This window comes from Ipomoea nil, unplaced genomic scaffold (genome assembly GCF_001879475.1).
Source record: "Ipomoea nil cultivar Tokyo-kokei standard unplaced genomic scaffold, Asagao_1.1 scaffold2845, whole genome shotgun sequence".
In the NCBI taxonomy this organism is placed as follows: domain Eukaryota; kingdom Viridiplantae; phylum Streptophyta; class Magnoliopsida; order Solanales; family Convolvulaceae; genus Ipomoea; species Ipomoea nil.
Genome location: NW_017619273.1, coordinates 3,734,840 through 3,757,870, shown reverse-complemented (window position 1 = coordinate 3,757,870; position 23,031 = coordinate 3,734,840). Strand labels below are relative to the sequence as shown.

Below are 23,031 nucleotides of genomic sequence, written 5' to 3'. Positions count from 1 at the left end.
GACTAAAAAGCCCCATACAAAAGTGGCGGCAATAATTAAAAAAATCTTCCCAAAAATAAACCAAAAAACAATAGCCATAGATCAAACTAAAATCAAGAGTCAATATTTGACCACAAACCTCAGGTAGAAACATGACCTCATTTGATCCTCTATCTATATATATATATATATATATAATTTTAATTAACCGATTGTATAATTCGATTAATAGATATTTTTGAATCGAATCATCCATTAAACCAAAATTCTATAAACCTTTTAATCATTAACCGAACCAAAATATTTTAATTAAAAAACAATAAAACGAAATTCTTCGATTTGATCGGTTGATGGAAATTTTACCATAGTTTGCACAGGCGTGCTAGGCATGCCCCAATAACCATGTACTGCAACTAGCTGCTTCTAAGAAAAAAATTATGATTTTAATTTATTCCTCCAGACAATCAAACATGTGTACACATATGTACATATCCTGGTTGGGTGACAAATTGACAATCCAATCCATTATTCAATATCAACTTCTATACTCTACGAATAACAATAAGGGTACATTTGGGAGAGCGGTGAGATTGAGCCATTGAGGTGGTGGATTGTTCCAACTGCTCTCCCAAACACATCCTAAGTTGTGGTTGATGGCTTGAGGCAAACACCATTAGACTACTCAACTCCCAAAGGAAAGTTTCTTGAGCTATCTTCACTAGAACAGTAGGTGAGTATTGTACCATTGAAGCCAAAAACATAAACAAGCCATTATCCTTGATCCCTCATCCTGTAGCATTTGGCATTGCTATTCAACTAGTCCCGAGGTCAGCTTCGCCTGTAGTAAACCAAATGTAGATCCGACAGAGACCTGATGATGTTAATGATGTCAAATAACAATAGTTAACAGTTTTACGAACAATTCTCGATTCAATATAAAATCTCACAACACATCAAAAGGAGGTAGTATCTGTTCATAGCTACTTTCTCAACCTACTGAAGCACAAAGAGTCAATACCGCCCCCACTGAGGCTCAAACCGATGACCTCCCATTTGGGAGAGTCACTTCATGCCACTAGACCACAAGATCATTGGCAGGCTGAACACTTTGAATAAAAATAAAAATAAAATTGGGTACTGAAGGAAGGATCCTGCAACTTCGGCATCACTCTTTCTCTACCATCACATTGGTTTAGTAACATACCCAAATGGGTTTCCTATCAATCGGGTTGAATGTTCTATTGGATTGTATATCTACTCAAACTCTGTGTCAACTGTGTTGTTCGAATTGCTTGGATCTATCAATTAAGCAATTGAGCCAGTTATATCAATCAAGATCTTTTGGCTAAGTTGATTTGGATTACTTAAATTAATTTTCCTAATTTAGTTATGTTATTGGGATTGGTTAAATTTCTAAATTTCTCTAGTTGTTTATTGGTCTCAGACTCTCAGCTTCAATTGTTGGGTTACATAGGGAGTTAAGGTAGCTTTCAAGTTGTCTCTAAGTCTAAGGAATGTATATATTATATACATATAAAGCAATGTTCCTCCAAACTTAAGTAGCATACACAATATAATGTTGCCAACAACTATCAACCAATTCACATTATACTATGAAAAAGCATTTGAACAAAGGCAAGGCTATTTTCTATAGGTTTTTACGACAACTATTCACTATCAAAATTGCGATTTGGGATCTGCAAAAATTTATTTTTGTCCTCACCCTAAGTTGAATGTATAGCTAGAAGATAACCCTAGAATCAAGAGTTTGGGAATAGTTAATATGGCTTAGGTTTTATCAAAATATCAATCTAAATGTAACCTCCCCACCATTTGGCCACCAATTTGGATCAGAGTCTTTAGAGTTAGCTGTATGAACTACCGAACTGAATTGGTGTGAGTATAGAATGAATCACTAATGTTTATTTAGAGTAAGAGTGTAGTTTCACACTACAACCCAAGAAACTTCTAATTCACCCTCACTTCAGTATTCTCATTGCTACAAATTATTGTTTGCCTATTCTATATCCCCATTTAATCTCAAACATTTGTGATTTCACATCTCAGAAAACCTAAGAGCTATTGCAAGACCAGAGATCTGCCACAATCATGGAACCAAATACAGCCCCCAATTAACTTCTTCAACCCCCCACCCCCACCGGAAAAAAAAAAAAAGAAACAACCATAGGCAGCTAGGCACAGATGGGGGAAACTAGAAAAAGTACATCAGCATAAAACACAATTATCTGGCTATCTCCATTTGCTAATAACCCCTAAAGTTCAAGTTTATGATAATTCAACCTTGCCCAAAGTATAGTGCACTTTATACGTAGGCAGGGCGATGTACCAGGGGTTCACTGGGCGATAACACCACAAGTCGGGTTCAATTGTTTTCTTTTCAGTTTCTTGGCTTTCTTCACACCATTCATCTCTCAATTGTGTGGAGCAAAATGTTCAGGTAATGATAAAAAGCCGTTGCTTTATATAATAAACTGATAATTTCTACTCTGCACAAACCTAAATATCAATAGCATTTCAAGGAACAAGATTAGTAAAATGAAATAGCTTAACAATCTATTGCATAAGCTTCCACTTGTGATTTCCATACCCACCACCATAATAAAGTTCAAACTCCCTATTTCTCCGAAGATTATAATAATGTCAAAAACATGTTGAACCAATAACAGTGGTACATTCAGCGAGGGGATTAGTTACTGTGTCAGACGGTGAAACCCCTGGGTACACCCAAAAAAAAAAAAAAAACAGTGGTACATGAAAGTTGCATTCTGACCCACCCTCAAGAATGATACCCAACTACCCCTGATTTCATTCCAGCTGACACCTTGTTCCATACTAATCAATAAGCATTTACAATGAACAAAAAGAACACATATTAAATGTTCAGGTAATGAAAGAAAGTCGTTGCTTTATATAATAAACTGATAATTTCTACTCTGCACAAACCTAAATAACAATAGCATTTCAAGGAACAAGATTAGTAAAATGAAATAGCTTAACAATCTATTCCACAAGCTTCCACTTATGATTACCAAAACCACCATAATAAAGTTCAAACTCCCTATTTCACCAAAGATTATAATAATGTCAAAAACATTTTGAACCAATAACAGTGGTACATGAAAGTTGCATTCTTGACACACCTCAAGAATGATACCCAACTACCCCCGATTTCATTCCACCTGACACCTTGTTTCATACTAAGCAATAAGCATTTACAATGAACAAAAGAACACATACTAAAGCTTTTGGGCAGGCATAGATTGAAGGCAGCAATTTTATTTCATAAATTAACATAAGAAACCAATACAAAAATATGGGCATATTGGTACAACTTTAAGATGATTCTGGAATAAATGAATTGATTAACACATACCGAATATACAAAAGCATCATCACAATGCTGCATCAAGCATCAAAGTATCACCATCCGCATCGCGCATTGGATCAACAATCCATCCACTATTATCATCAACACTAGCGCCTACGATTCTCGCCAGTGATCTCTCGAGATCATATTCCGCGATCTCAATAGCCTCGAGTTCCTCCGCAGTGAGCCCCCAATGGGAGTAGGACGATTTCTCGGGCTCCTCCTCCTCTTTAGGCAATTTATGGCGACAAAGGGGACAAGTGTTGCTGCGATTGAGCCAAGGAACAATGCAATCCCTGTGGAAGAAATGGTCGCAGGGGAGTTGACTGGCTCCGGTGCCGACTTCAAACTCCTCCATACAAATCGAACACGAAGAGGAATCGGCGATCGTTACAACGGGCAGTGAGTCGATGGTGGATTTAAGAGTCGGGGATCGGGGGTTATGCGACGAGCTGAACTCGAAGAAGGAGTCCTCCGAGTCAGTCCAGTCGGAATCGGAGTCGGAGGAATCGAGAGCAAGAGAATTGTGAAGCGGAGGGGGCGGAGTAGAGGGGTTGGGGGCGGAGGTAGTGGTTAGGGCTATGGTGTGGTGAGGGAGGAGGTGGCGCTGGTAGCAGCGTGGGCAGCGGAAGGGCGTGGTGCCGGCGGTGGCTGTGATATGAAAAGCATGGTTGCAGTGGTAACACTGGTAAGAGCGGCGGTAAGAGGCGGCGGTGGAGGAGGAGGAGATGAGGGCGGCGGCGGCGGCGGCGGCGATGGCCTCCGTCGACGACATAATATCACTCTCTCTGCGTACTTTTCTATTTTTGGATGAGTTATTAATTAATTAAATAATTAAATCTCTCTTCCTTTTATGGACTGCCAGTTGCCCAAATTTATCCATGGAGAAGTTGTGGTAGATGTAGCGGAAAATTGTTGCGTGTGTAACGCGCGGATTGTAGCAACTTATTAGCAACCATTATTGTGTGTCCTATAAACCATACTATAATTAATGTATATTTAATATACAAATAATTTACTTTTAGTATATTAAAATGTACATTTTATTTAAGGAAAATATATTATTTGAGTATTGACAGTATATTATTTTAACAGATATTAGTGGCTCTGTGTGCTTTAGTAGGTTGAGAAAGTAGTTATGAACAGATACTACATTGCGACAGAGTCAGTAGTACTAAAAAATATATTATTTACACAATGTACATTCAATACACGAATAATATATATTTTGTTATGGGTCTGCACAATACTGGGTGTGTAGATCATGTTCCACACAATAATTTGTCATTTATTAAGTTACTTTAAATCACCAAAATAGGCCAGGTTTTTTATTGAGGCTCGAACTCAGAACCTCTTATATTAGAAGGTAACTTGGTGCCATTGGAGCATAAAATCCTTGGCGGGTTAGGTAATTTATATTTCTTAAACAAAATAATATAATATTAGTCAAGTAAATCTCATATGTTCCTCTAAAATATGTGCAAACAAAAAATAATACGGACTAATAAAATTTAAAAAGGTTGAATGGGAATTTGATTATGATATTCTTAGCTATATATATTGGACAAAGGTAATCATGAATGTCCTCAATAAAAATTTTTTAGAACAGAAAAGACATTATGGAAGTAGTTAGGTGAAAATTTACCGGGGTGGAACTTATGTAGTTGAGATTGACATACATATGTTTATCAATATAGAAATTCCGTTGAGCAGGAGCCAGGAGTGAATTAAAATAATTCGACAGAATGGTCAAATAAGCTAATCTATTACTTACAAATGTTAAATTAATATACCCATTGATTTAAAATAAGAGCTAATTTTATACATAAACCGCCTAACATTTTTACATTTACCATTTTTTCAGGTTCCATCCAATTTTGACGACATGGCGTCCAGTTAAGCTAATGTGATTGGTAAAATAATCTTTTGTTGACATGACGTCCAGCAAAATAATATTTTGCTTCAATACACCAAAAAGTGATTTTTCCACTTTCCAGTGACTCCAATTCAAACGGAAGGTGAAATTATAATATCTTTCCACCTTCCAGTGGATTTGCTTCAATCTACCAAAAAGTGAATTTTTAATTCACTTTTTCGGTGAATATAATTCCACCTTCCGGTGGAATTGCTTCAAATCACCGAAAAATCGAAGATAAGTTTGAGAAGACGAAGCTGAAGAAAGAAGTCAAAGATGAGTTTGAGAAGACAAAGTTAAAGAGAGAAGTCAAAGATGAAGAACACACTAATAGGCCGGTTTTGCTTTGTTTTAATTTATAGCTGATGGATATATTATGATCGGAGCAAACCGATCCGGGAAGCGGAGCAAGGAAGTATGGAATGGACCCGGGGCCCGGAGGTTGAGCCCCGTGCTCGGCCCAAGGTGCCTCGCCTATATGTTCTCGGCCAAGGTGAGCTCGGCCACATGAGCTCGGCTAGGTGAGCTTGGCCATGTCGAGCTCGGCACACCCGCAGACCTGGTCTACACCCGGGCGCGGTCAACTCGGAGATCCAACTACCCCCCGATTTAGGGGGAGGCGGTTAGGGGGTTTTAGCTTGTATAAAAGCCCCCTCCTTGTCCTAACAAGGCACGTTCATTCTCTTTGAGCTATTTTATGTACTTTGTCCTACCAAATCATTGTAATAGCCTATTTACGACATTTAATACGATATACGGTCCCAGTGGCCTTACGGCATCATTTCGTTACATTTACTTATTTTATATTACGTTTTTATCCGGATTTATTATTCGGGTCCACCCCGGGTGAATTAAATCTATCAATAGTCTTAATAAATTTCATGTCGACAACTTTTTTTTTAATTAAATTTCCATATGAGCTTAATATGGACTGACAACTTGATAAAATCTGGATAAAAATGGTAAATGCAAGAATAATAGGAAGTTTATGCATCAAATTAAGTCTTATTTTAGACCAAGGAGTTAATTAAGCACTTGTAAGTAGTAGATGAGACTATTTGAGACCTTTGTCAAACAATCCAGATATGTATTCTAATCAATAACTCAATCAGTTTATTCCATTAAAATCCATTCCAAAGTAAATATAAAAAGATACAATATATATGTGTGTGTGTTTAAGTATGAATCATTCTAACATGAGAACGCCAGAAATAGTTGTCGAAATGAATATGTATTACGAATCCAATTATGAAGCTAAGGAAAATCCATCCTAAGTTTGGATCATTAGTTGTTGTTGTACCAGAATTGTGATTGGAGGTAGTTAATCACATTCTTGTCCACTTGGAATGCTTTAGTCAAAACATTTGGACTGATTGGTGGATCTGATCCGAAAACAGCGTTGGCAATAGTAATGACTCCTGGATTTTGACTGCTTAGGCCAGCAAAAGCTATGGCTTTTGAATGTCCAATGTTGAATTGGAAATGAATGAGACCTTCTGGGAATACGAAAACATCTCCGGGATATAATGTCTTGGTAAAGAGCTTGTTCTTCATTCCTGGCGCCGGATTAGAAAGGACGAACCCAACGTAGAGGGTGCCTTCCAAGACTGTAAGGACTTCAGTTGCACGAGGGTGCGTGTGGGGAGGGTTGAGGCCGTAGGGCTCAAAATCAATACGAGCTAATGAAATGCCGAGTGTGTTAAGTCCTGCTAGATTATTGACATTCACAGCTGAGACGGCTGATCCAAGTGGATTTGATGTGTTTCCAGGCTTGTTAAGACCTTGGAAGAGGAAATCATCAGCATCAACTTCCATTGGGTTCTTGCAAATCTTTCCGTTAACAAACACTGCATATATAGTCGCAAGAGAATTGAAACAAAAGTCACAAACATTAATTGTTGACTGAAAATTAAGTTAAATAATATAATGTAGACAAGATTTTTGATTGATATGATAGGGTACATACCAGCAGCCTTGGAGTCTTTAACAGCAACACAAAAATCCTGCAAAGAACTAGGATCTGATGCTTCTGCAAATGAAGATGCCAATGCCAAAACCGCAGCGGCAATGATAAGTAATCTAAGAGCCATTTTAAACTGAGAATATAAATGCAGTTAAGCTAAGAGACGATGTTAGAATGGATTAGAGAAAGAGGGAGGGGTGGTGGGTATTTATAGATATGTTTATTGGGGTTTAATTTGAAGCAGTATGACACCGTGTTGCGTGCACAATATTATATGAAGACTAGCTAGGACTGCTTCAATTCCTCAAGTATTATATGATTTTTTTTTTATATAATTATCAAAGTTGCATTTCAACAACTACAAGTTAGCCAAGTCAAATATATAGTTTGATTTAATCTTCATTATCTCATCTATTATTCCAAGTTTAGTATTAGTATAGCCAAAACTCAAAAGAACAGGTAACAATTAGGCTTTAATTTGGTCCACCAAATAAAATAATAATCATTTGAATGGATCAAGGAAAACACCAACCTTAACTAAAACGGAGTATAATTAATCTAATTTCGAAGGGAACCAGTTCATATTCATTTCCAAGATTTTGTCAAGATGGATAAGGACGTACACTGGCCGAGTGAATTCCAAATTTGTCCTAGACAATTGTTTTAGCCATTATATTTAACAATCCAGACTATCATATTATTGGACATTTTTGGTTCTTTCGATAATTTTTTTTTAGATGAAACCCTATTTTAGACCTTTTCTTTTTTTTTTTTTCAAATTAAAATTTCCCAGTTTTCTGTGCTAGTTTGTCTCTCGAATTTCGTCTCTTCAGTCGTGGATTGCATCATCTCCTTTACCCGATTCTTGTCTTTATCTCCTTCAACCCGGTCCCAAATCGTCCTTAGCCAATGGCGATACCAAGTACGTGAGAACCTCTGGGTGCCGGGGAATCATTTTGCAATGCAGTTGAAAAGCTTAGGATGTCACCATTCGGTTGACTTTAGTCTGACCGGTATTTTTTTTTTCATGATTCTGTAAATCATCTACTATAGTTGTAAAGCAAAAAAAAAAAAAAAAAAAAAACTTCTTCTTTGTCATCGGAAAATATCATTTCCTAAAATAGGGTTTCACCGAAAAAAAAAAAAAAAAAAGTAATCAGAAAGACCAAAAACGTTCAAAATATGATAGTCTGGAGTGCTAAAAGGTAAAAACGATTGTCTGAGACTAAATTTTGAAATGCTACCAAAGTCAATGGACTTTCGTTGAAATAAACTCATTGGGAAAAAAAATGTGAAGAAACGAAAATACTTTTGTCTAACATAAGGTTTCACTGAAAAGGTTATCGAAATGATCAAAAGTGTCTAAAATATGATAATACGCTGGGGTAATTTGAATCAAAATTAGGTAAATGTTATAAATTTTCATAATTTATTTATATCAAAATTTTCTTTTGTGTGATGATATATTGGTGTTGTAAATTATTGATGTGATCTAATTTTAGTATGATAATGTTAAATTTTAGAGATTTAATTGTAAATTTTATGTTTAATAATGATTAGAATTTAAATATTTTAGATTGAGAATGATTTTTAGCTTCACTTGTTCTATTGTTTAAAAATTGAATAAGCATAGGTTAGACTATTATAATTAAGTTCGACTCTCAGCAGGAGCGGTCTAGTCTTTTTGGTTTAAAACGGTCATCAGCTGTGGGTGACTTAGATTAGTTTACCTTCTTGTGGTCCTTTACCGACTAATGTCAAAAGACGTTGTTTAGCTGACTACAGACCCTTGGATAGTGACTGCAAGTTTCCATTGCCAGTAAAAAAAAAAAAAATGCATATGCTAGAAATTATGCTTATATAAAAATTGTATCATACAAGGGCAAATCCAGAGAGGGACAATGGGGGCAGTTGCCCCCCTCACCCCTACCCCCACCCCATTTTATATATATATATATAAAAGACAGAAAACACCAAAAAAAAAAAAAAAATCAAACCAACAGTTTTTATGTTTCTCCTTCTTCGTCATTCCCTCCTCCCCCCGCTGCCAATAGCTGGCTTCTTACTTCGTCGGCGGCTGATGGTGATCGGCCCCTATGTCCCGCGGTTGGAGTGCTAAATGGTTAAAATGATTGTCTGGGAGTCTGGGACTAAATTTGGAAATGTTACCAAAGTCAATGGACTTTTGTAGAAATAAACTCATTGGGAAAATGAAATAAAATGTAGAATAGTTTGATGCCCGTGAATAGTCTGATGCCCAATGCGTATTTATAAATTATTGTTTAAGAATTTATCAAAGTATCATTCGTTATCCTGACATATATCAATGCAAGATAGATTATCAATTTTTTCATAAAAGTAAATACTTCAAAAATGCATAACTATAACATGTGGCAGAAATGTTGGATTAACTGGTGTAACAGCAATTTTAGAGGGAAGCACCCTCACGTATATTACTAGATAGTATCCTAATAAGCATATTTTTTGCAACATAAAACCCTTGAAATTGGCGTGATTCATGCTTCCTCTTTTTTGCACTTCCACCAGAAATGAATTCTTGATTTGATCTAGTCCCCTGGTGTGCTTCACTGCAATTTTAGTGCCTTGGCACAATTAACCTTGAAAAACAGAACCAAATCCTCCTCCACTTAGAAATGATAATAGCCATAGTTTTTCATATGTGTTGAATATATACTGTAAATTAGGTATAATATAAATTAGGTGTATTGTTTAATCAATGCCCAATGCGTGATTCTAATTAATTGACCAAAGTTCATATTAAATTTTATATTATTTTTTTTAATACACTCTAACATATTCATAGTATATGTTTAACAATTATGTCAGTTTTGATTGGATGAGGTTCGAACCTAAGACCTTACTTATGAAATTCAATGAGTAAGTTAAGAATAATAAATAATTAACATAATTCCATTACTAAAGTTTACCCTGACGAAATATAAGGGTATTTAGGAAAAGTAGATGATATAATAGATGGTATAATAGGAAAAAAATATTTTTTAAAAAAATACTAAAATCAAAATAATATGAACCATTCATTTCAACAAACAATTACTCCAACATTTTTTAGTTGTGGTTAGGGACCTAACTTCATTGGCTCTTATTAGGTTTGTACATTGTAGATAAAGCGAAATGGTCCTACGTGTTCGGTGGTAATTTTTACATGTATATCACACTAATTTAAGGATATAAACATGTAAGGATGTCAAAAAGGCATGTTTGTGTTTGAAGGAGGAATTTAAAATGAAAGACTTGGGAAAAACCAAGTTCTGTCTCGGCATGCAGATCGAGCACCTCCCTGAAAAGATTTTCATACATCAATCCAAATACACAAACAAATTATTGGAGAGATTCTATATGGATAAGTCTCATCTACTTAATACTCCGTGGGTGGTTCGAGCACTTGAAGTTGATAAGGACCCATACAGGCCAAAAGAGGATAACGAAGGATATTCTATGACTAGAAGTCCCTTACCTAAAGTGCTATTGGAGCACTTCTCTATCTTTCTAATTGCACTAGACATGACATTGCATTTTCAGTAAATATGTTAGCTCGGTTTAGTGTTGCTCCAACCATAAGACATTGGATTGACATAAAACATATCCTCAGATATCTACAAGGAACAAAGGATCTTGGGCTTCTATTTCAAAGACACCAAGACACCACATTAGTGGGATATTAATATGCTGGTTATATGTCCGGTCCACATAATGCTAGATCCTAGACCGGATATGTGTTCCTTTATGGAGGTACTGCTATCTCATAGAAATATGTTAAACAGACACTAGTAGCTACCTCATCGAATCACTCTAAAATCATTGCTTTGTATGAGACCTCAAAAGAATGTGTATGGTTAGGTCACTAATACATAATATGTTGGACAAAGGTAATAATGAATGTCCTCAATTAACTTTTTCTTAAAAAGAAAAGACATTATGAAAGTAGCTAGGTGAAAATTTACCGGAGTTGAACTCATGTTCTGTAGTTGAGATTGACATCTGCTTATCAATATAGAAATTTCGTTGAGCAGGAGTGAAAATTAAAATAATCCAGCAAAAGGGTCAAATAAGCTCATCTATTACTCACAAGTGCTAAATTAGCGTACTCATTGGTCTAAAATAAGAGCAAATTTTATACATAAATTGCCTAAAATCTTGCATTCACCATTTTTTCAGGTTACATCCGGTTTTGATGACATGGCCTCCGCCGTCAGGTTGAGCTAATGTGGCTGGCAAAATAATTTTTTGTTGGCATGACGTTGTAGGTCCCGGTAGGGTCGAATGAGAGTCTATAGGGGGGGGGGGGGGGGGGGAGTGAATAGATTCTACTCCAAAATTTTATGCACAGCGGAAAAATGTGAATTGATTTTAAAATGTTACTTGCACGATTTTGTAATGGAAAAACTTAGCGTTTGATTGGTATGAATGCAATGCCAGATAGATCGATAAACGAAAGTAAAGAGAGAGTGAGAGTGAGGTTTTTATAGTAGTTCGGCTATTAACGAAGCCTACTCTACTCTTCTTTTACAACTTGTGAAAGGGTATGCACTAACAAGCTAGCTTCCTTGATCACTAAGCCGGAGCCCATGTGCTCCATCTCAACTAAAAGCTTAAGCTCACGTGCGCGGTGGGTTCCAAGCAACACGTGGACCGGTAAACCGTAGTCGCTTACGAGTGGCGCTGAGATTCGAACCCATGATAAGCTTACGTGTGCGGTGGGTTCCAAGCAACACGTGGACCGGTAAACCATAGTCGCTTACGAGTGGCGCTGAGATTCGAACCCATGACCTTGGGTCTGGCTCTGATACCAAATTGAAGCATGTGTTCCATCTCAACTAAAAACTTAAGCTTATAGTTGGATTGCACAGTAATGACTATATGCTCACACGCCAAATTAAAGCGTGTGCTCCATCTCAACTAAAAGCCTAAGCTTATAGTTGGATTGCACAGTAATGGCTATATGCTCACACGCCAAATTGAAGCGTGTGCTCCATCCCAACTAAAAGCCTAAGCTGATAGTTGGATACACATTAATGGCTATATGCTCTCTTTGAAAAACTTCACAACAACACACTGGTTTTGAAAGCTTTTGGATGGTACTTGTTAACAAAGCTTTTGTAGATAAAGATTGAGTGAAAAACCAGCACCTTCTTCAGTGGTGAAGAGGGGTATTTATAGGTGAGGGAAATCCATCCGTTGGAGGGAGATGAGAATTTCAAACCTATTAACCAGCGTGTAAAGATCACTGGGCTTGGAGCATTTAATGCGGCTGTACTGTGTAGCTGTTGGCACAAAAAGTTGCTTGTCTTTTTGTCCTTTCCCACTGACAAAGGTAAAAATCATTTAATGCTCCTTGGTATTTGAAAAAATTCATTCCTTGGACTCCTTTTGTCTAGGATGATTGCCCAGTTGTAAGACATAGACAAACATTCTTTTGTGTTTTCATGTAGAAGTTGTCTATTCAAGTCTGTGTTAGACTTTAAGTCTTGGAAATAGTTAACGAAAGATTGTCCTTATCTTTCGTTTTCTCTTCAAGTCAAATGATTTCTTGATCATTTGTTGTTCACACGAGAGTTAGACCCTTCCATCTTTCGGTCTTAGTTATTCTCTGGGCCTTCTCTTGATCTTCTTCTCTTCAAGTAGACCTAATTCTCTAAATACAACTCTGATTCGTGTAAATGTGCTACTAAGCACAAATCACATGGTGAGTTGTGACTACTTTTGTCTAACACGAAAGATACAAAATGAAGAGAGCAAAAAGAGGGGTCTATATTCCTAGTAAGTTTGGTATCATCAAAATCTAAACACACTTGTTCCTAACCGGCGTCCAGCAAAATAATATTTTGCTTCATACACCGAATCGTGATTTTTCCACTTTTCAGTGGCTCCAATTCCACCGGAAGGTGAAATTATAATATAATTCCACCTTTCGGTACGGTGGATTTACTTCAATCTACCGAAAAGGTGGATTTTCGGTGAATATAATTCCACCTTCCAGTGGAATTCCTTCAAACGACCGAAAAGTCGAAGATGGGTTTGAGAAGACGAAGCTGAAGAAAGAAGTCCAAGATGATTTTAAGAAGACAAAGTTTAAGAGAGAAGTTAAAGATGAAGAACATACTAATAGGTCGAGTTTTCTTTATTTTAATTTATAGCCTTAATAAATTTCATGTCAACAAGTCATGGACCTTGTGGTCCAATGGCACCGAGTTGCTAAACAATTGTTATTGTGTGGACCATGGACCATATTTTGTACACAGTAAAATAATGTACATTCAGTACAAAAATAAAGTACATTCAGTACAAAAATAATGTACATTGTATTCAGGGGATGTGCATTATTTTTGTACTGAGTGTACTATACATTATATTGTATAATGTGCATACAGTACAAAAATAATATACATTTAGTATATTAAAAATGTACCTTTTGTTATGGTCCACATAACACTGTGTGGACTATGGTCCACACAAAAATTTGTCCTCCTTTATATGGGAGGTTGTGGGTTTGAAAAAATAGTTATGAACAGATACTACATTGTAACCAAGTCAATAGTATTCAAAAAAAAAAAAAAAAAATTCATGTCAACAACTTTTTTTTAATTAAATTTCCATATGAGTTTAATATGAATTGGCAATCTGATAAAACCTGGAAAAAATGGTAAATAAAAGAATAATAGGAAGTTTATGCATCAAATTAATTCTTATTTTAGACCAAAAAGTTAATTAAGCATTTGTGAGTAGTAGATGAGCCAATTTGACAATATTCAGCCAAACAATCCATACATGTATTCTAATCAATAACTCAATCAGTTTATTCCATTAAAATCCATTCCAAGTAAATATAAAAAGATACAATATATGTGTTTAAGTATCAATGATTCTAACATAAGAACGCCAGAAATAGGCGGTTTATAAAATTAATACTACAAAAAGTATTAATATGAATATGTATTACGAATCCAATTATGAAGCTAAGGAAAATCCATCCTAAGTTTGGATCATTAGTTGTTGTTGTACCAGAATTGTGATTGGAGGTAGTTAATCACATTCTTGTCCACTTGGAATGCTTTAGTCAAAACATTTGGACTGATTGGTGGATCTGATCCGAAAACAGCGTTGGCAATAGTAATGACTCCTGGATTTTGACTGCTTAGGCCAGCAAAAGCTATGGCTTTTGAATGTCCAATGTTGAATTGGAAATGAATGAGACCTTCTGGGAATACGAAAACATCTCCGGGATATAATGTCTTGGTAAAGAGCTTGTTCTTCATTCCTGGCGCCGGATTAGAAAGGACGAACCCAACGTAGAGGGTGCCTTCCAAGACTGTAAGGACTTCAGTTGCACGAGGGTGCGTGTGGGGAGGGTTGAGGCCGTAGGGCTCAAAATCAATACGAGCTAATGAAATGCCGAGTGTGTTAAGTCCTGCTAGATTATTGACATTCACAGCTGAGACGGCTGATCCAAGTGGATTTGATGTGTTTCCAGGCTTGTTAAGACCTTGGAAGAGGAAATCATCAGCATCAACTTCCATTGGGTTCTTGCAAATCTTTCCGTTAACAAACACTGCATATATAGTCGCAAGAGAATTGAAACAAAAGTCACAAACATTAATTGTTGACTGAAAATTAAGTTAAATAATATAATGTAGACAAGATTTTTGATTGATATGATAGGGTACATACCAGCAGCCTTGGAGTCTTTAACAGCAACACAAAAATCCTGCAAAGAACTAGGATCTGATGCTTCTGCAAATGAAGATGCCAATGCCAAAACCGCAGCGGCAATGATAAGTAATCTAAGAGCCATTTTAAACTGAGAATATAAATGCAGTTAAGCTAAGAGACGATGTTAGAATGGATTAGAGAAAGAGGGAGGGGTGGTGGGTATTTATAGATATGCAATGTTTAATTTATTGGGGTTTGAAGCAGTATGACACATTGTTGCGTGCACAATAATATATGAAGACTAGCTAGGACTGCTTCAATTCCTCAAGTACTATATGATTTTTTATTTTTATTTTATAATTATCAAAGTTTCATTTCAACAACTACAAGTTAGCCAAGTCAAATATATAGTTTGATTTAATCTTCGTTATCTCATCTATTATTCCAAGTTTAGTATTAGTAATTAATATAGCCAAAAGAACAGGTAATAATTAGGCTTTAATTTGGTCCACGAAATAAAATAAGAATCATTTTAATGGATCAAGGAAAACACCAACCTTAACTAATACAGAGTATAATTAATCTATTTCCGAAGGGAACCAGTTCATATTCATTTCCAAGATTTTGTCAAGATGGATAAGGACGTACACTGGCCGAGTGAATTCCAAATTTGTCCTAGACAATTGTTTTAGCCATTATATTTAACAATCCAGACTATCATATTATTGGACATTTTTGGTTCTTTCGATAATTTTTTTTTAGATGAAACCCTATTTTAGACCTTTTCTTTTTTTTTTTTTTTCAAATTAAAATTTCCCAGTTTTCTGTGCTAGTTTGTCTCTCGAATTTCGTCTCTTCAGTCGTGGATTGCATCATCTCCTTTACCCGATTCTTGTCTTTATCTCCTTCAACCCGGTCCCAAATCGTCCTTAGCCAATGGCGATACCAAGTACGTGAGAACCTCTGGGTGCCGGGGAATCATTTTGCAATGCAGTTGAAAAGCTTAGGATGTCACCATTCGGTTGACTTTAGTCTGACCGGTATTTTTTTTTTCATGATTCTGTAAATCATCTACTATAGTTGTAAAGCAAAAAAAAAAAAAAAAAAAAAACTTCTTCTTTGTCATCGGAAAATATCATTTCCTAAAATAGGGTTTCACCGAAAAAAAAAAAAAAAGTAATCAGAAAGACCAAAAACGTTCAAAATATGATAGTCTGGAGTGCTAAAAGGTAAAAACGATTGTCTGAGACTAAATTTTGAAATGCTACCAAAGTCAATGGACTTTCGTTGAAATAAACTCATTGGGAAAAAAAATGTGAAGAAACGAAAATACTTTTGTCTAACATAAGGTTTCACTGAAAAGGTTATCGAAATGATCAAAAGTGTCTAAAATATGATAATACGCTGGGGTAATTTGAATCAAAATTAGGTAAATGTTATAAATTTTCATAATTTATTTATATCAAAATTTTCTTTTGTGTGATGATATATTGGTGTTGTAAATTATTGATGTGATCTAATTTTAGTATGATAATGTTAAATTTTAGAGATTTAATTGTAAATTTTATGTTTAATAATGATTAGAATTTAAATATTTTAGATTGAGAATGATTTTTAGCTTCACTTGTTCTATTGTTTAAAAATTGAATAAGCATAGGTTAGACTATTATAATTAAGTTCGACTCTCAGCAGGAGCGGTCTAGTCTTTTTGGTTTAAAACGGTCATCAGCTGTGGGTGACTTAGATTAGTTTACCTTCTTGTGGTCCTTTACCGACTAATGTCAAAAGACGTTGTTTAGCTGACTACAGACCCTTGGATAGTGACTGCAAGTTTCCATTGCCAGTAAAAAAAAAAAAATGCATATGCTAGAAATTATGCTTATATAAAAATTGTATCATACAAGGGCAAATCCAGAGAGGGACAATGGGGGCAGTTGCCCCCCTCATCCCTACCCCCACCCCATTTTATATATATATATATATAAAAGACAGAAAACACCAAAAAAAAAAAAAATCAAACCAACAGTTTTTATGTTTCTCCTTCTTCGTCATTCCCTCCTCCCCCCGCTGCCAATAGCTGGCTTCTTACTGCGTCGGCGGCAATTGCGGCGGCTGATGGTGATCGGCCCCTATGTCCCGCGGTTGGAGTGCTAAATGGTTAAAATGATTGTCTGGGAGTCTGGGACTAAATTTGGAAATGTTACCAAAGTCAATGGACTTTTGTAGAAATAAACTCATTGGGAAAATGAAATAAAATGTAGAATAGTTTGATGCCCGTGAATAGTCTGATGCCCAATGCGTATTTATAAATTATTGTTTAAGAATTTATCAAAGTATCATTCGTTATCCTGACATATATCAATGCAAGATAGATTATCAATTTTTTCATAAAAGTAAATACTTCAAAAATGCATAACTATAACATGTGGCAGAAATGTTGGATTAACTGGTGTAACAGCAATTTTAGAGGGAAGCACCCTCACGTATATTACTAGATAGTATCCTAATAAGCATATTTTTTGCAACATAAAACCCTTGAAATTGGCGTGATTCATGCTTCCTCTTTTTTGCACTTCCACCAGAAATGAATTCTTGATTTGATCTAGTCCCCTGGTGTGCTTCACTGCAATTTTAGTGCCTTGGCACAATTAACCTTGAAAAACAGAACCAAATCCTCCTCCACTTAGAAATGATAATAGCCATAGTTTTTCATATGTGTTGAATATATACTGTAAATTAGGTATAATATAAATTAGGTGTATTGTTTAATCAATGCCCAATGCGTGATTCTAATTAATTGACCAAAGTTCATATTAAATTTTATATTATTTTTTTTAATACACTCTAACATATTCATAGTATATGTTTAACAATTATGTCAGTTTTGATTGGATGAGGTTCGAACCTAAGACCTTACTTATGAAATTCAATGAGTAAGTTAAGAATAATAAATAATTAACATAATTCCATTACTAAAGTTTACCCTGACGAAATATAAGGGTATTTAGGAAAAGTAGATGATATAATAGATGGTATAATAGGAAAAAAATATTTTTTAAAAAAATACTAAAATCAAAATAATATGAACCATTCATTTCAACAAACAATTACTCCAACATTTTTTAGTTGTGGTTAGGGACCTAACTTCATTGGCTCTTATTAGGTTTGTACATTGTAGATAAAGCGAAATGGTCCTACGTGTTCGGTGGTAATTTTTACATGTATATCACACTAATTTAAGGATATAAACATGTAAGGATGTCAAAAAGGCATGTTTGTGTTTGAAGGAGGAATTTAAAATGAAAGACTTGGGAAAAACCAAGTTCTGTCTCGGCATGCAGATCGAGCACCTCCCTGAAAAGATTTTCATACATCAATCCAAATACACAAACAAATTATTGGAGAGATTCTATATGGATAAGTCTCATCTACTTAATACTCCGTGGGTGGTTCGATCACTTGAAGTTGATAAGGACCCATACAGGCCAAAAGAGGATAACGAAGGATATTCTATGACTAGAAGTCCCTTACCTAAAGTGCTATTGGAGCACTTCTCTATCTTTCTAATTGCACTAGACATGACATTGCATTTTCAGTAAATATGTTAGCTCGGTTTAGTGTTGCTCCAACCATAAGACATTGGATTGACATAAAACATATCCTCAGATATCTACAAGGAACAAAGGATCTTGGGCTTCTATTTCAAAGACACCAAGACACCACATTAGTGGGATATTAATATGCTGGTTATATGTCCGGTCCACATAATGCTAGATCCTAGACCGGATATGTGTTCCTTTATGGAGGTACTGCTATCTCATAGAAATATGTTAAACAGACACTAGTAGCTACCTCATCGAATCACTCTAAAATCATTGCTTTGTATGAGACCTCAAAAGAATGTGTATGGTTAGGTCACTAATACATAATATGTTGGACAAAGGTAATAATGAATGTCCTCAATTAACTTTTTCTTAAAAAGAAAAGACATTATGAAAGTAGCTAGGTGAAAATTTACCGGAGTTGAACTCATGTTCTGTAGTTGAGATTGACATCTGCTTATCAATATAGAAATTTCGTTGAGCAGGAGTGAAAATTAAAATAATCCAGCAAAAGGGTCAAATAAGCTCATCTATTACTCACAAGTGCTAAATTAGCGTACTCATTGGTCTAAAATAAGAGCAAATTTTATACATAAATTGCCTAAAATCTTGCATTCACCATTTTTTCAGGTTACATCCGGTTTTGATGACATGGCCTCCGCCGTCAGGTTGAGCTAATGTGGCTGGCAAAATAATTTTTTGTTGGCATGACGTTGTAGGTCCCGGTAGGGTCGAATGAGAGTCTATAGGGGGGGGGGGGGAGTGAATAGATTCTACTCCAAAATTTTATGCACAGCGGAAAAATGTGAATTGATTTTAAAATGTTACTTGCACGATTTTGTAATGGAAAAACTTAGCGTTTGATTGGTATGAATGCAATGCCAGATAGATCGATAAACGAAAGTAAAGAGAGAGTGAGAGTGAGGTTTTTATAGTAGTTCGGCTATTAACGAAGCCTACTCTACTCTTCTTTTACAACTTGTGAAAGGGTATGCACTAACAAGCTAGCTTCCTTGATCACTAAGCCGGAGCCCATGTGCTCCATCTCAACTAAAAGCTTAAGCTCACGTGCGCGGTGGGTTCCAAGCAACACGTGGACCGGTAAACCGTAGTCGCTTACGAGTGGCGCTGAGATTCGAACCCATGATAAGCTTACGTGTGCGGTGGGTTCCAAGCAACACGTGGACCGGTAAACCATAGTCGCTTACGAGTGGCGCTGAGATTCGAACCCATGACCTTGGGTCTGGCTCTGATACCAAATTGAAGCATGTGTTCCATCTCAACTAAAAACTTAAGCTTATAGTTGGATTGCACAGTAATGACTATATGCTCACACGCCAAATTAAAGCGTGTGCTCCATCTCAACTAAAAGCCTAAGCTTATAGTTGGATTGCACAGTAATGGCTATATGCTCACACGCCAAATTGAAGCGTGTGCTCCATCCCAACTAAAAGCCTAAGCTGATAGTTGGATACACATTAATGGCTATATGCTCTCTTTGAAAAACTTCACAACAACACACTGGTTTTGAAAGCTTTTGGATGGTACTTGTTAACAAAGCTTTTGTAGATAAAGATTGAGTGAAAAACCAGCACCTTCTTCAGTGGTGAAGAGGGGTATTTATAGGTGAGGGAAATCCATCCGTTGGAGGGAGATGAGAATTTCAAACCTATTAACCAGCGTGTAAAGATCACTGGGCTTGGAGCATTTAATGCGGCTGTACTGTGTAGCTGTTGGCACAAAAAGTTGCTTGTCTTTTTGTCCTTTCCCACTGACAAAGGTAAAAATCATTTAATGCTCCTTGGTATTTGAAAAAATTCATTCCTTGGACTCCTTTTGTCTAGGATGATTGCCCAGTTGTAAGACATAGACAAACATTCTTTTGTGTTTTCATGTAGAAGTTGTCTATTCAAGTCTGTGTTAGACTTTAAGTCTTGGAAATAGTTAACGAAAGATTGTCCTTATCTTTCGTTTTCTCTTCAAGTCAAATGATTTCTTGATCATTTGTTGTTCACACGAGAGTTAGACCCTTCCATCTTTCGGTCTTAGTTATTCTCTGGGCCTTCTCTTGATCTTCTTCTCTTCAAGTAGACCTAATTCTCTAAATACAACTCTGATTCGTGTAAATGTGCTACTAAGCACAAATCACATGGTGAGTTGTGACTACTTTTGTCTAACACGAAAGATACAAAATGAAGAGAGCAAAAAGAGGGGTCTATATTCCTAGTAAGTTTGGTATCATCAAAATCTAAACACACTTGTTCCTAACCGGCGTCCAGCAAAATAATATTTTGCTTCATACACCGAATCGTGATTTTTCCACTTTTCAGTGGCTCCAATTCCACCGGAAGGTGAAATTATAATATAATTCCACCTTTCGGTACGGTGGATTTACTTCAATCTACCGAAAAGGTGGATTTTCGGTGAATATAATTCCACCTTCCAGTGGAATTCCTTCAAACGACCGAAAAGTCGAAGATGGGTTTGAGAAGACGAAGCTGAAGAAAGAAGTCCAAGATGATTTTAAGAAGACAAAGTTTAAGAGAGAAGTTAAAGATGAAGAACATACTAATAGGTCGAGTTTTCTTTATTTTAATTTATAGCCTTAATAAATTTCATGTCAACAAGTCATGGACCTTGTGGTCCAATGGCACCGAGTTGCTAAACAATTGTTATTGTGTGGACCATGGACCATATTTTGTACACAGTAAAATAATGTACATTCAGTACAAAAATAAAGTACATTCAGTACAAAAATAATGTACATTGTATTCAGGGGATGTGCATTATTTTTGTACTGAGTGTACTATACATTATATTGTATAATGTGCATACAGTACAAAAATAATATACATTTAGTATATTAAAAATGTACCTTTTGTTATGGTCCACATAACACTGTGTGGACTATGGTCCACACAAAAATTTGTCCTCCTTTATATGGGAGGTTGTGGGTTTGAAAAAATAGTTATGAACAGATACTACATTGTAACCAAGTCAATAGTATTCAAAAAAAAAAAAAAAAAATTCATGTCAACAACTTTTTTTTAATTAAATTTCCATATGAGTTTAATATGAATTGGCAATCTGATAAAACCTGGAAAAAATGGTAAATAAAAGAATAATAGGAAGTTTATGCATCAAATTAATTCTTATTTTAGACCAAAAAGTTAATTAAGCATTTGTGAGTAGTAGATGAGCCAATTTGACAATATTCAGCCAAACAATCCATACATGTATTCTAATCAATAACTCAATCAGTTTATTCCATTAAAATCCATTCCAAGTAAATATAAAAAGATACAATATATGTGTTTAAGTATCAATGATTCTAACATAAGAACGCCAGAAATAGGCGGTTTATAAAATTAATACTACAAAAAGTATTAATATGAATATGTATTACGAATCCAATTATGAAGCTAAGGAAAATCCATCCTAAGTTTGGATCATTAGTTGTTGTTGTACCAGAATTGTGATTGGAGGTAGTTAATCACATTCTTGTCCACTTGGAATGCTTTAGTCAAAACATTTGGACTGATTGGTGGATCTGATCCGAAAACAGCGTTGGCAATAGTAATGACTCCTGGATTTTGACTGCTTAGGCCAGCAAAAGCTATGGCTTTTGAATGTCCAATGTTGAATTGGAAATGAATGAGACCTTCTGGGAATACGAAAACATCTCCGGGATATAATGTCTTGGTAAAGAGCTTGTTCTTCATTCCTGGCGCCGGATTAGAAAGGACGAACCCAACGTAGAGGGTGCCTTCCAAGACTGTAAGGACTTCAGTTGCACGAGGGTGCGTGTGGGGAGGGTTGAGGCCGTAGGGCTCAAAATCAATACGAGCTAATGAAATGCCGAGTGTGTTAAGTCCTGCTAGATTATTGACATTCACAGCTGAGACGGCTGATCCAAGTGGATTTGATGTGTTTCCAGGCTTGTTAAGACCTTGGAAGAGGAAATCATCAGCATCAACTTCCATTGGGTTCTTGCAAATCTTTCCGTTAACAAACACTGCATATATAGTCGCAAGAGAATTGAAACAAAAGTCACAAACATTAATTGTTGACTGAAAATTAAGTTAAATAATATAATGTAGACAAGATTTTTGATTGATATGATAGGGTACATACCAGCAGCCTTGGAGTCTTTAACAGCAACACAAAAATCCTGCAAAGAACTAGGATCTGATGCTTCTGCAAATGAAGATGCCAATGCCAAAACCGCAGCGGCAATGATAAGTAATCTAAGAGCCATTTTAAACTGAGAATATAAATGCAGTTAAGCTAAGAGACGATGTTAGAATGGATTAGAGAAAGAGGGAGGGGTGGTGGGTATTTATAGATATGCAATGTTTAATTTATTGGGGTTTGAAGCAGTATGACACATTGTTGCGTGCACAATAATATATGAAGACTAGCTAGGACTGCTTCAATTCCTCAAGTACTATATGATTTTTTATTTTTATTTTATAATTATCAAAGTTTCATTTCA

At 35.8% G+C, this 23,031-nt stretch overlaps 4 protein-coding genes across 4 annotated transcripts; all 4 read right to left on the bottom strand.

Moving 5' to 3' along the window:
• Positions 1–403: 403 nt before the first annotated feature.
• Positions 404–4,224, bottom strand: LOC109160314 (E3 ubiquitin-protein ligase RNF149-like). The gene is made up of 2 exons (XM_019308635.1): positions 3,374–4,224; positions 404–850 (listed from the first exon to the last, which is right to left on the bottom strand). The coding sequence occupies exon 1, from the start codon at positions 4,140–4,142 to the stop codon at positions 3,393–3,395; it is 750 nt and encodes a 249-aa protein (XP_019164180.1). The 5' UTR covers positions 4,143–4,224; the 3' UTR covers positions 404–850; positions 3,374–3,392.
• A 2,233-nt stretch (positions 4,225–6,457) lies between these two features.
• On the bottom strand, positions 6,458–7,401 carry LOC109160008 (putative germin-like protein 2-1). Its single transcript, XM_019308124.1, has 2 exons — positions 7,249–7,401; positions 6,458–7,129 (listed from the first exon to the last, which is right to left on the bottom strand). The coding sequence occupies exons 1-2, from the start codon at positions 7,370–7,372 to the stop codon at positions 6,567–6,569; spliced, it is 687 nt and encodes a 228-aa protein (XP_019163669.1). The 5' UTR covers positions 7,373–7,401; the 3' UTR covers positions 6,458–6,566.
• Positions 7,402–14,057: 6,656 nt separating this feature from the next.
• Positions 14,058–15,105, bottom strand: LOC109160006 (putative germin-like protein 2-1). Its single transcript, XM_019308122.1, has 2 exons — positions 14,953–15,105; positions 14,058–14,833 (listed from the first exon to the last, which is right to left on the bottom strand). The coding sequence occupies exons 1-2, from the start codon at positions 15,074–15,076 to the stop codon at positions 14,271–14,273; spliced, it is 687 nt and encodes a 228-aa protein (XP_019163667.1). The 5' UTR covers positions 15,077–15,105; the 3' UTR covers positions 14,058–14,270.
• A 6,670-nt stretch (positions 15,106–21,775) lies between these two features.
• LOC109160005 (putative germin-like protein 2-1) lies at positions 21,776–22,823 on the bottom strand. The gene is made up of 2 exons (XM_019308121.1): positions 22,671–22,823; positions 21,776–22,551 (listed from the first exon to the last, which is right to left on the bottom strand). Exons 1-2 carry the CDS (start codon positions 22,792–22,794, stop codon positions 21,989–21,991), a joined length of 687 nt encoding a protein of 228 aa, XP_019163666.1. The 5' UTR covers positions 22,795–22,823; the 3' UTR covers positions 21,776–21,988.
• Between the last annotated feature and the right edge of the window lie 208 nt (positions 22,824–23,031).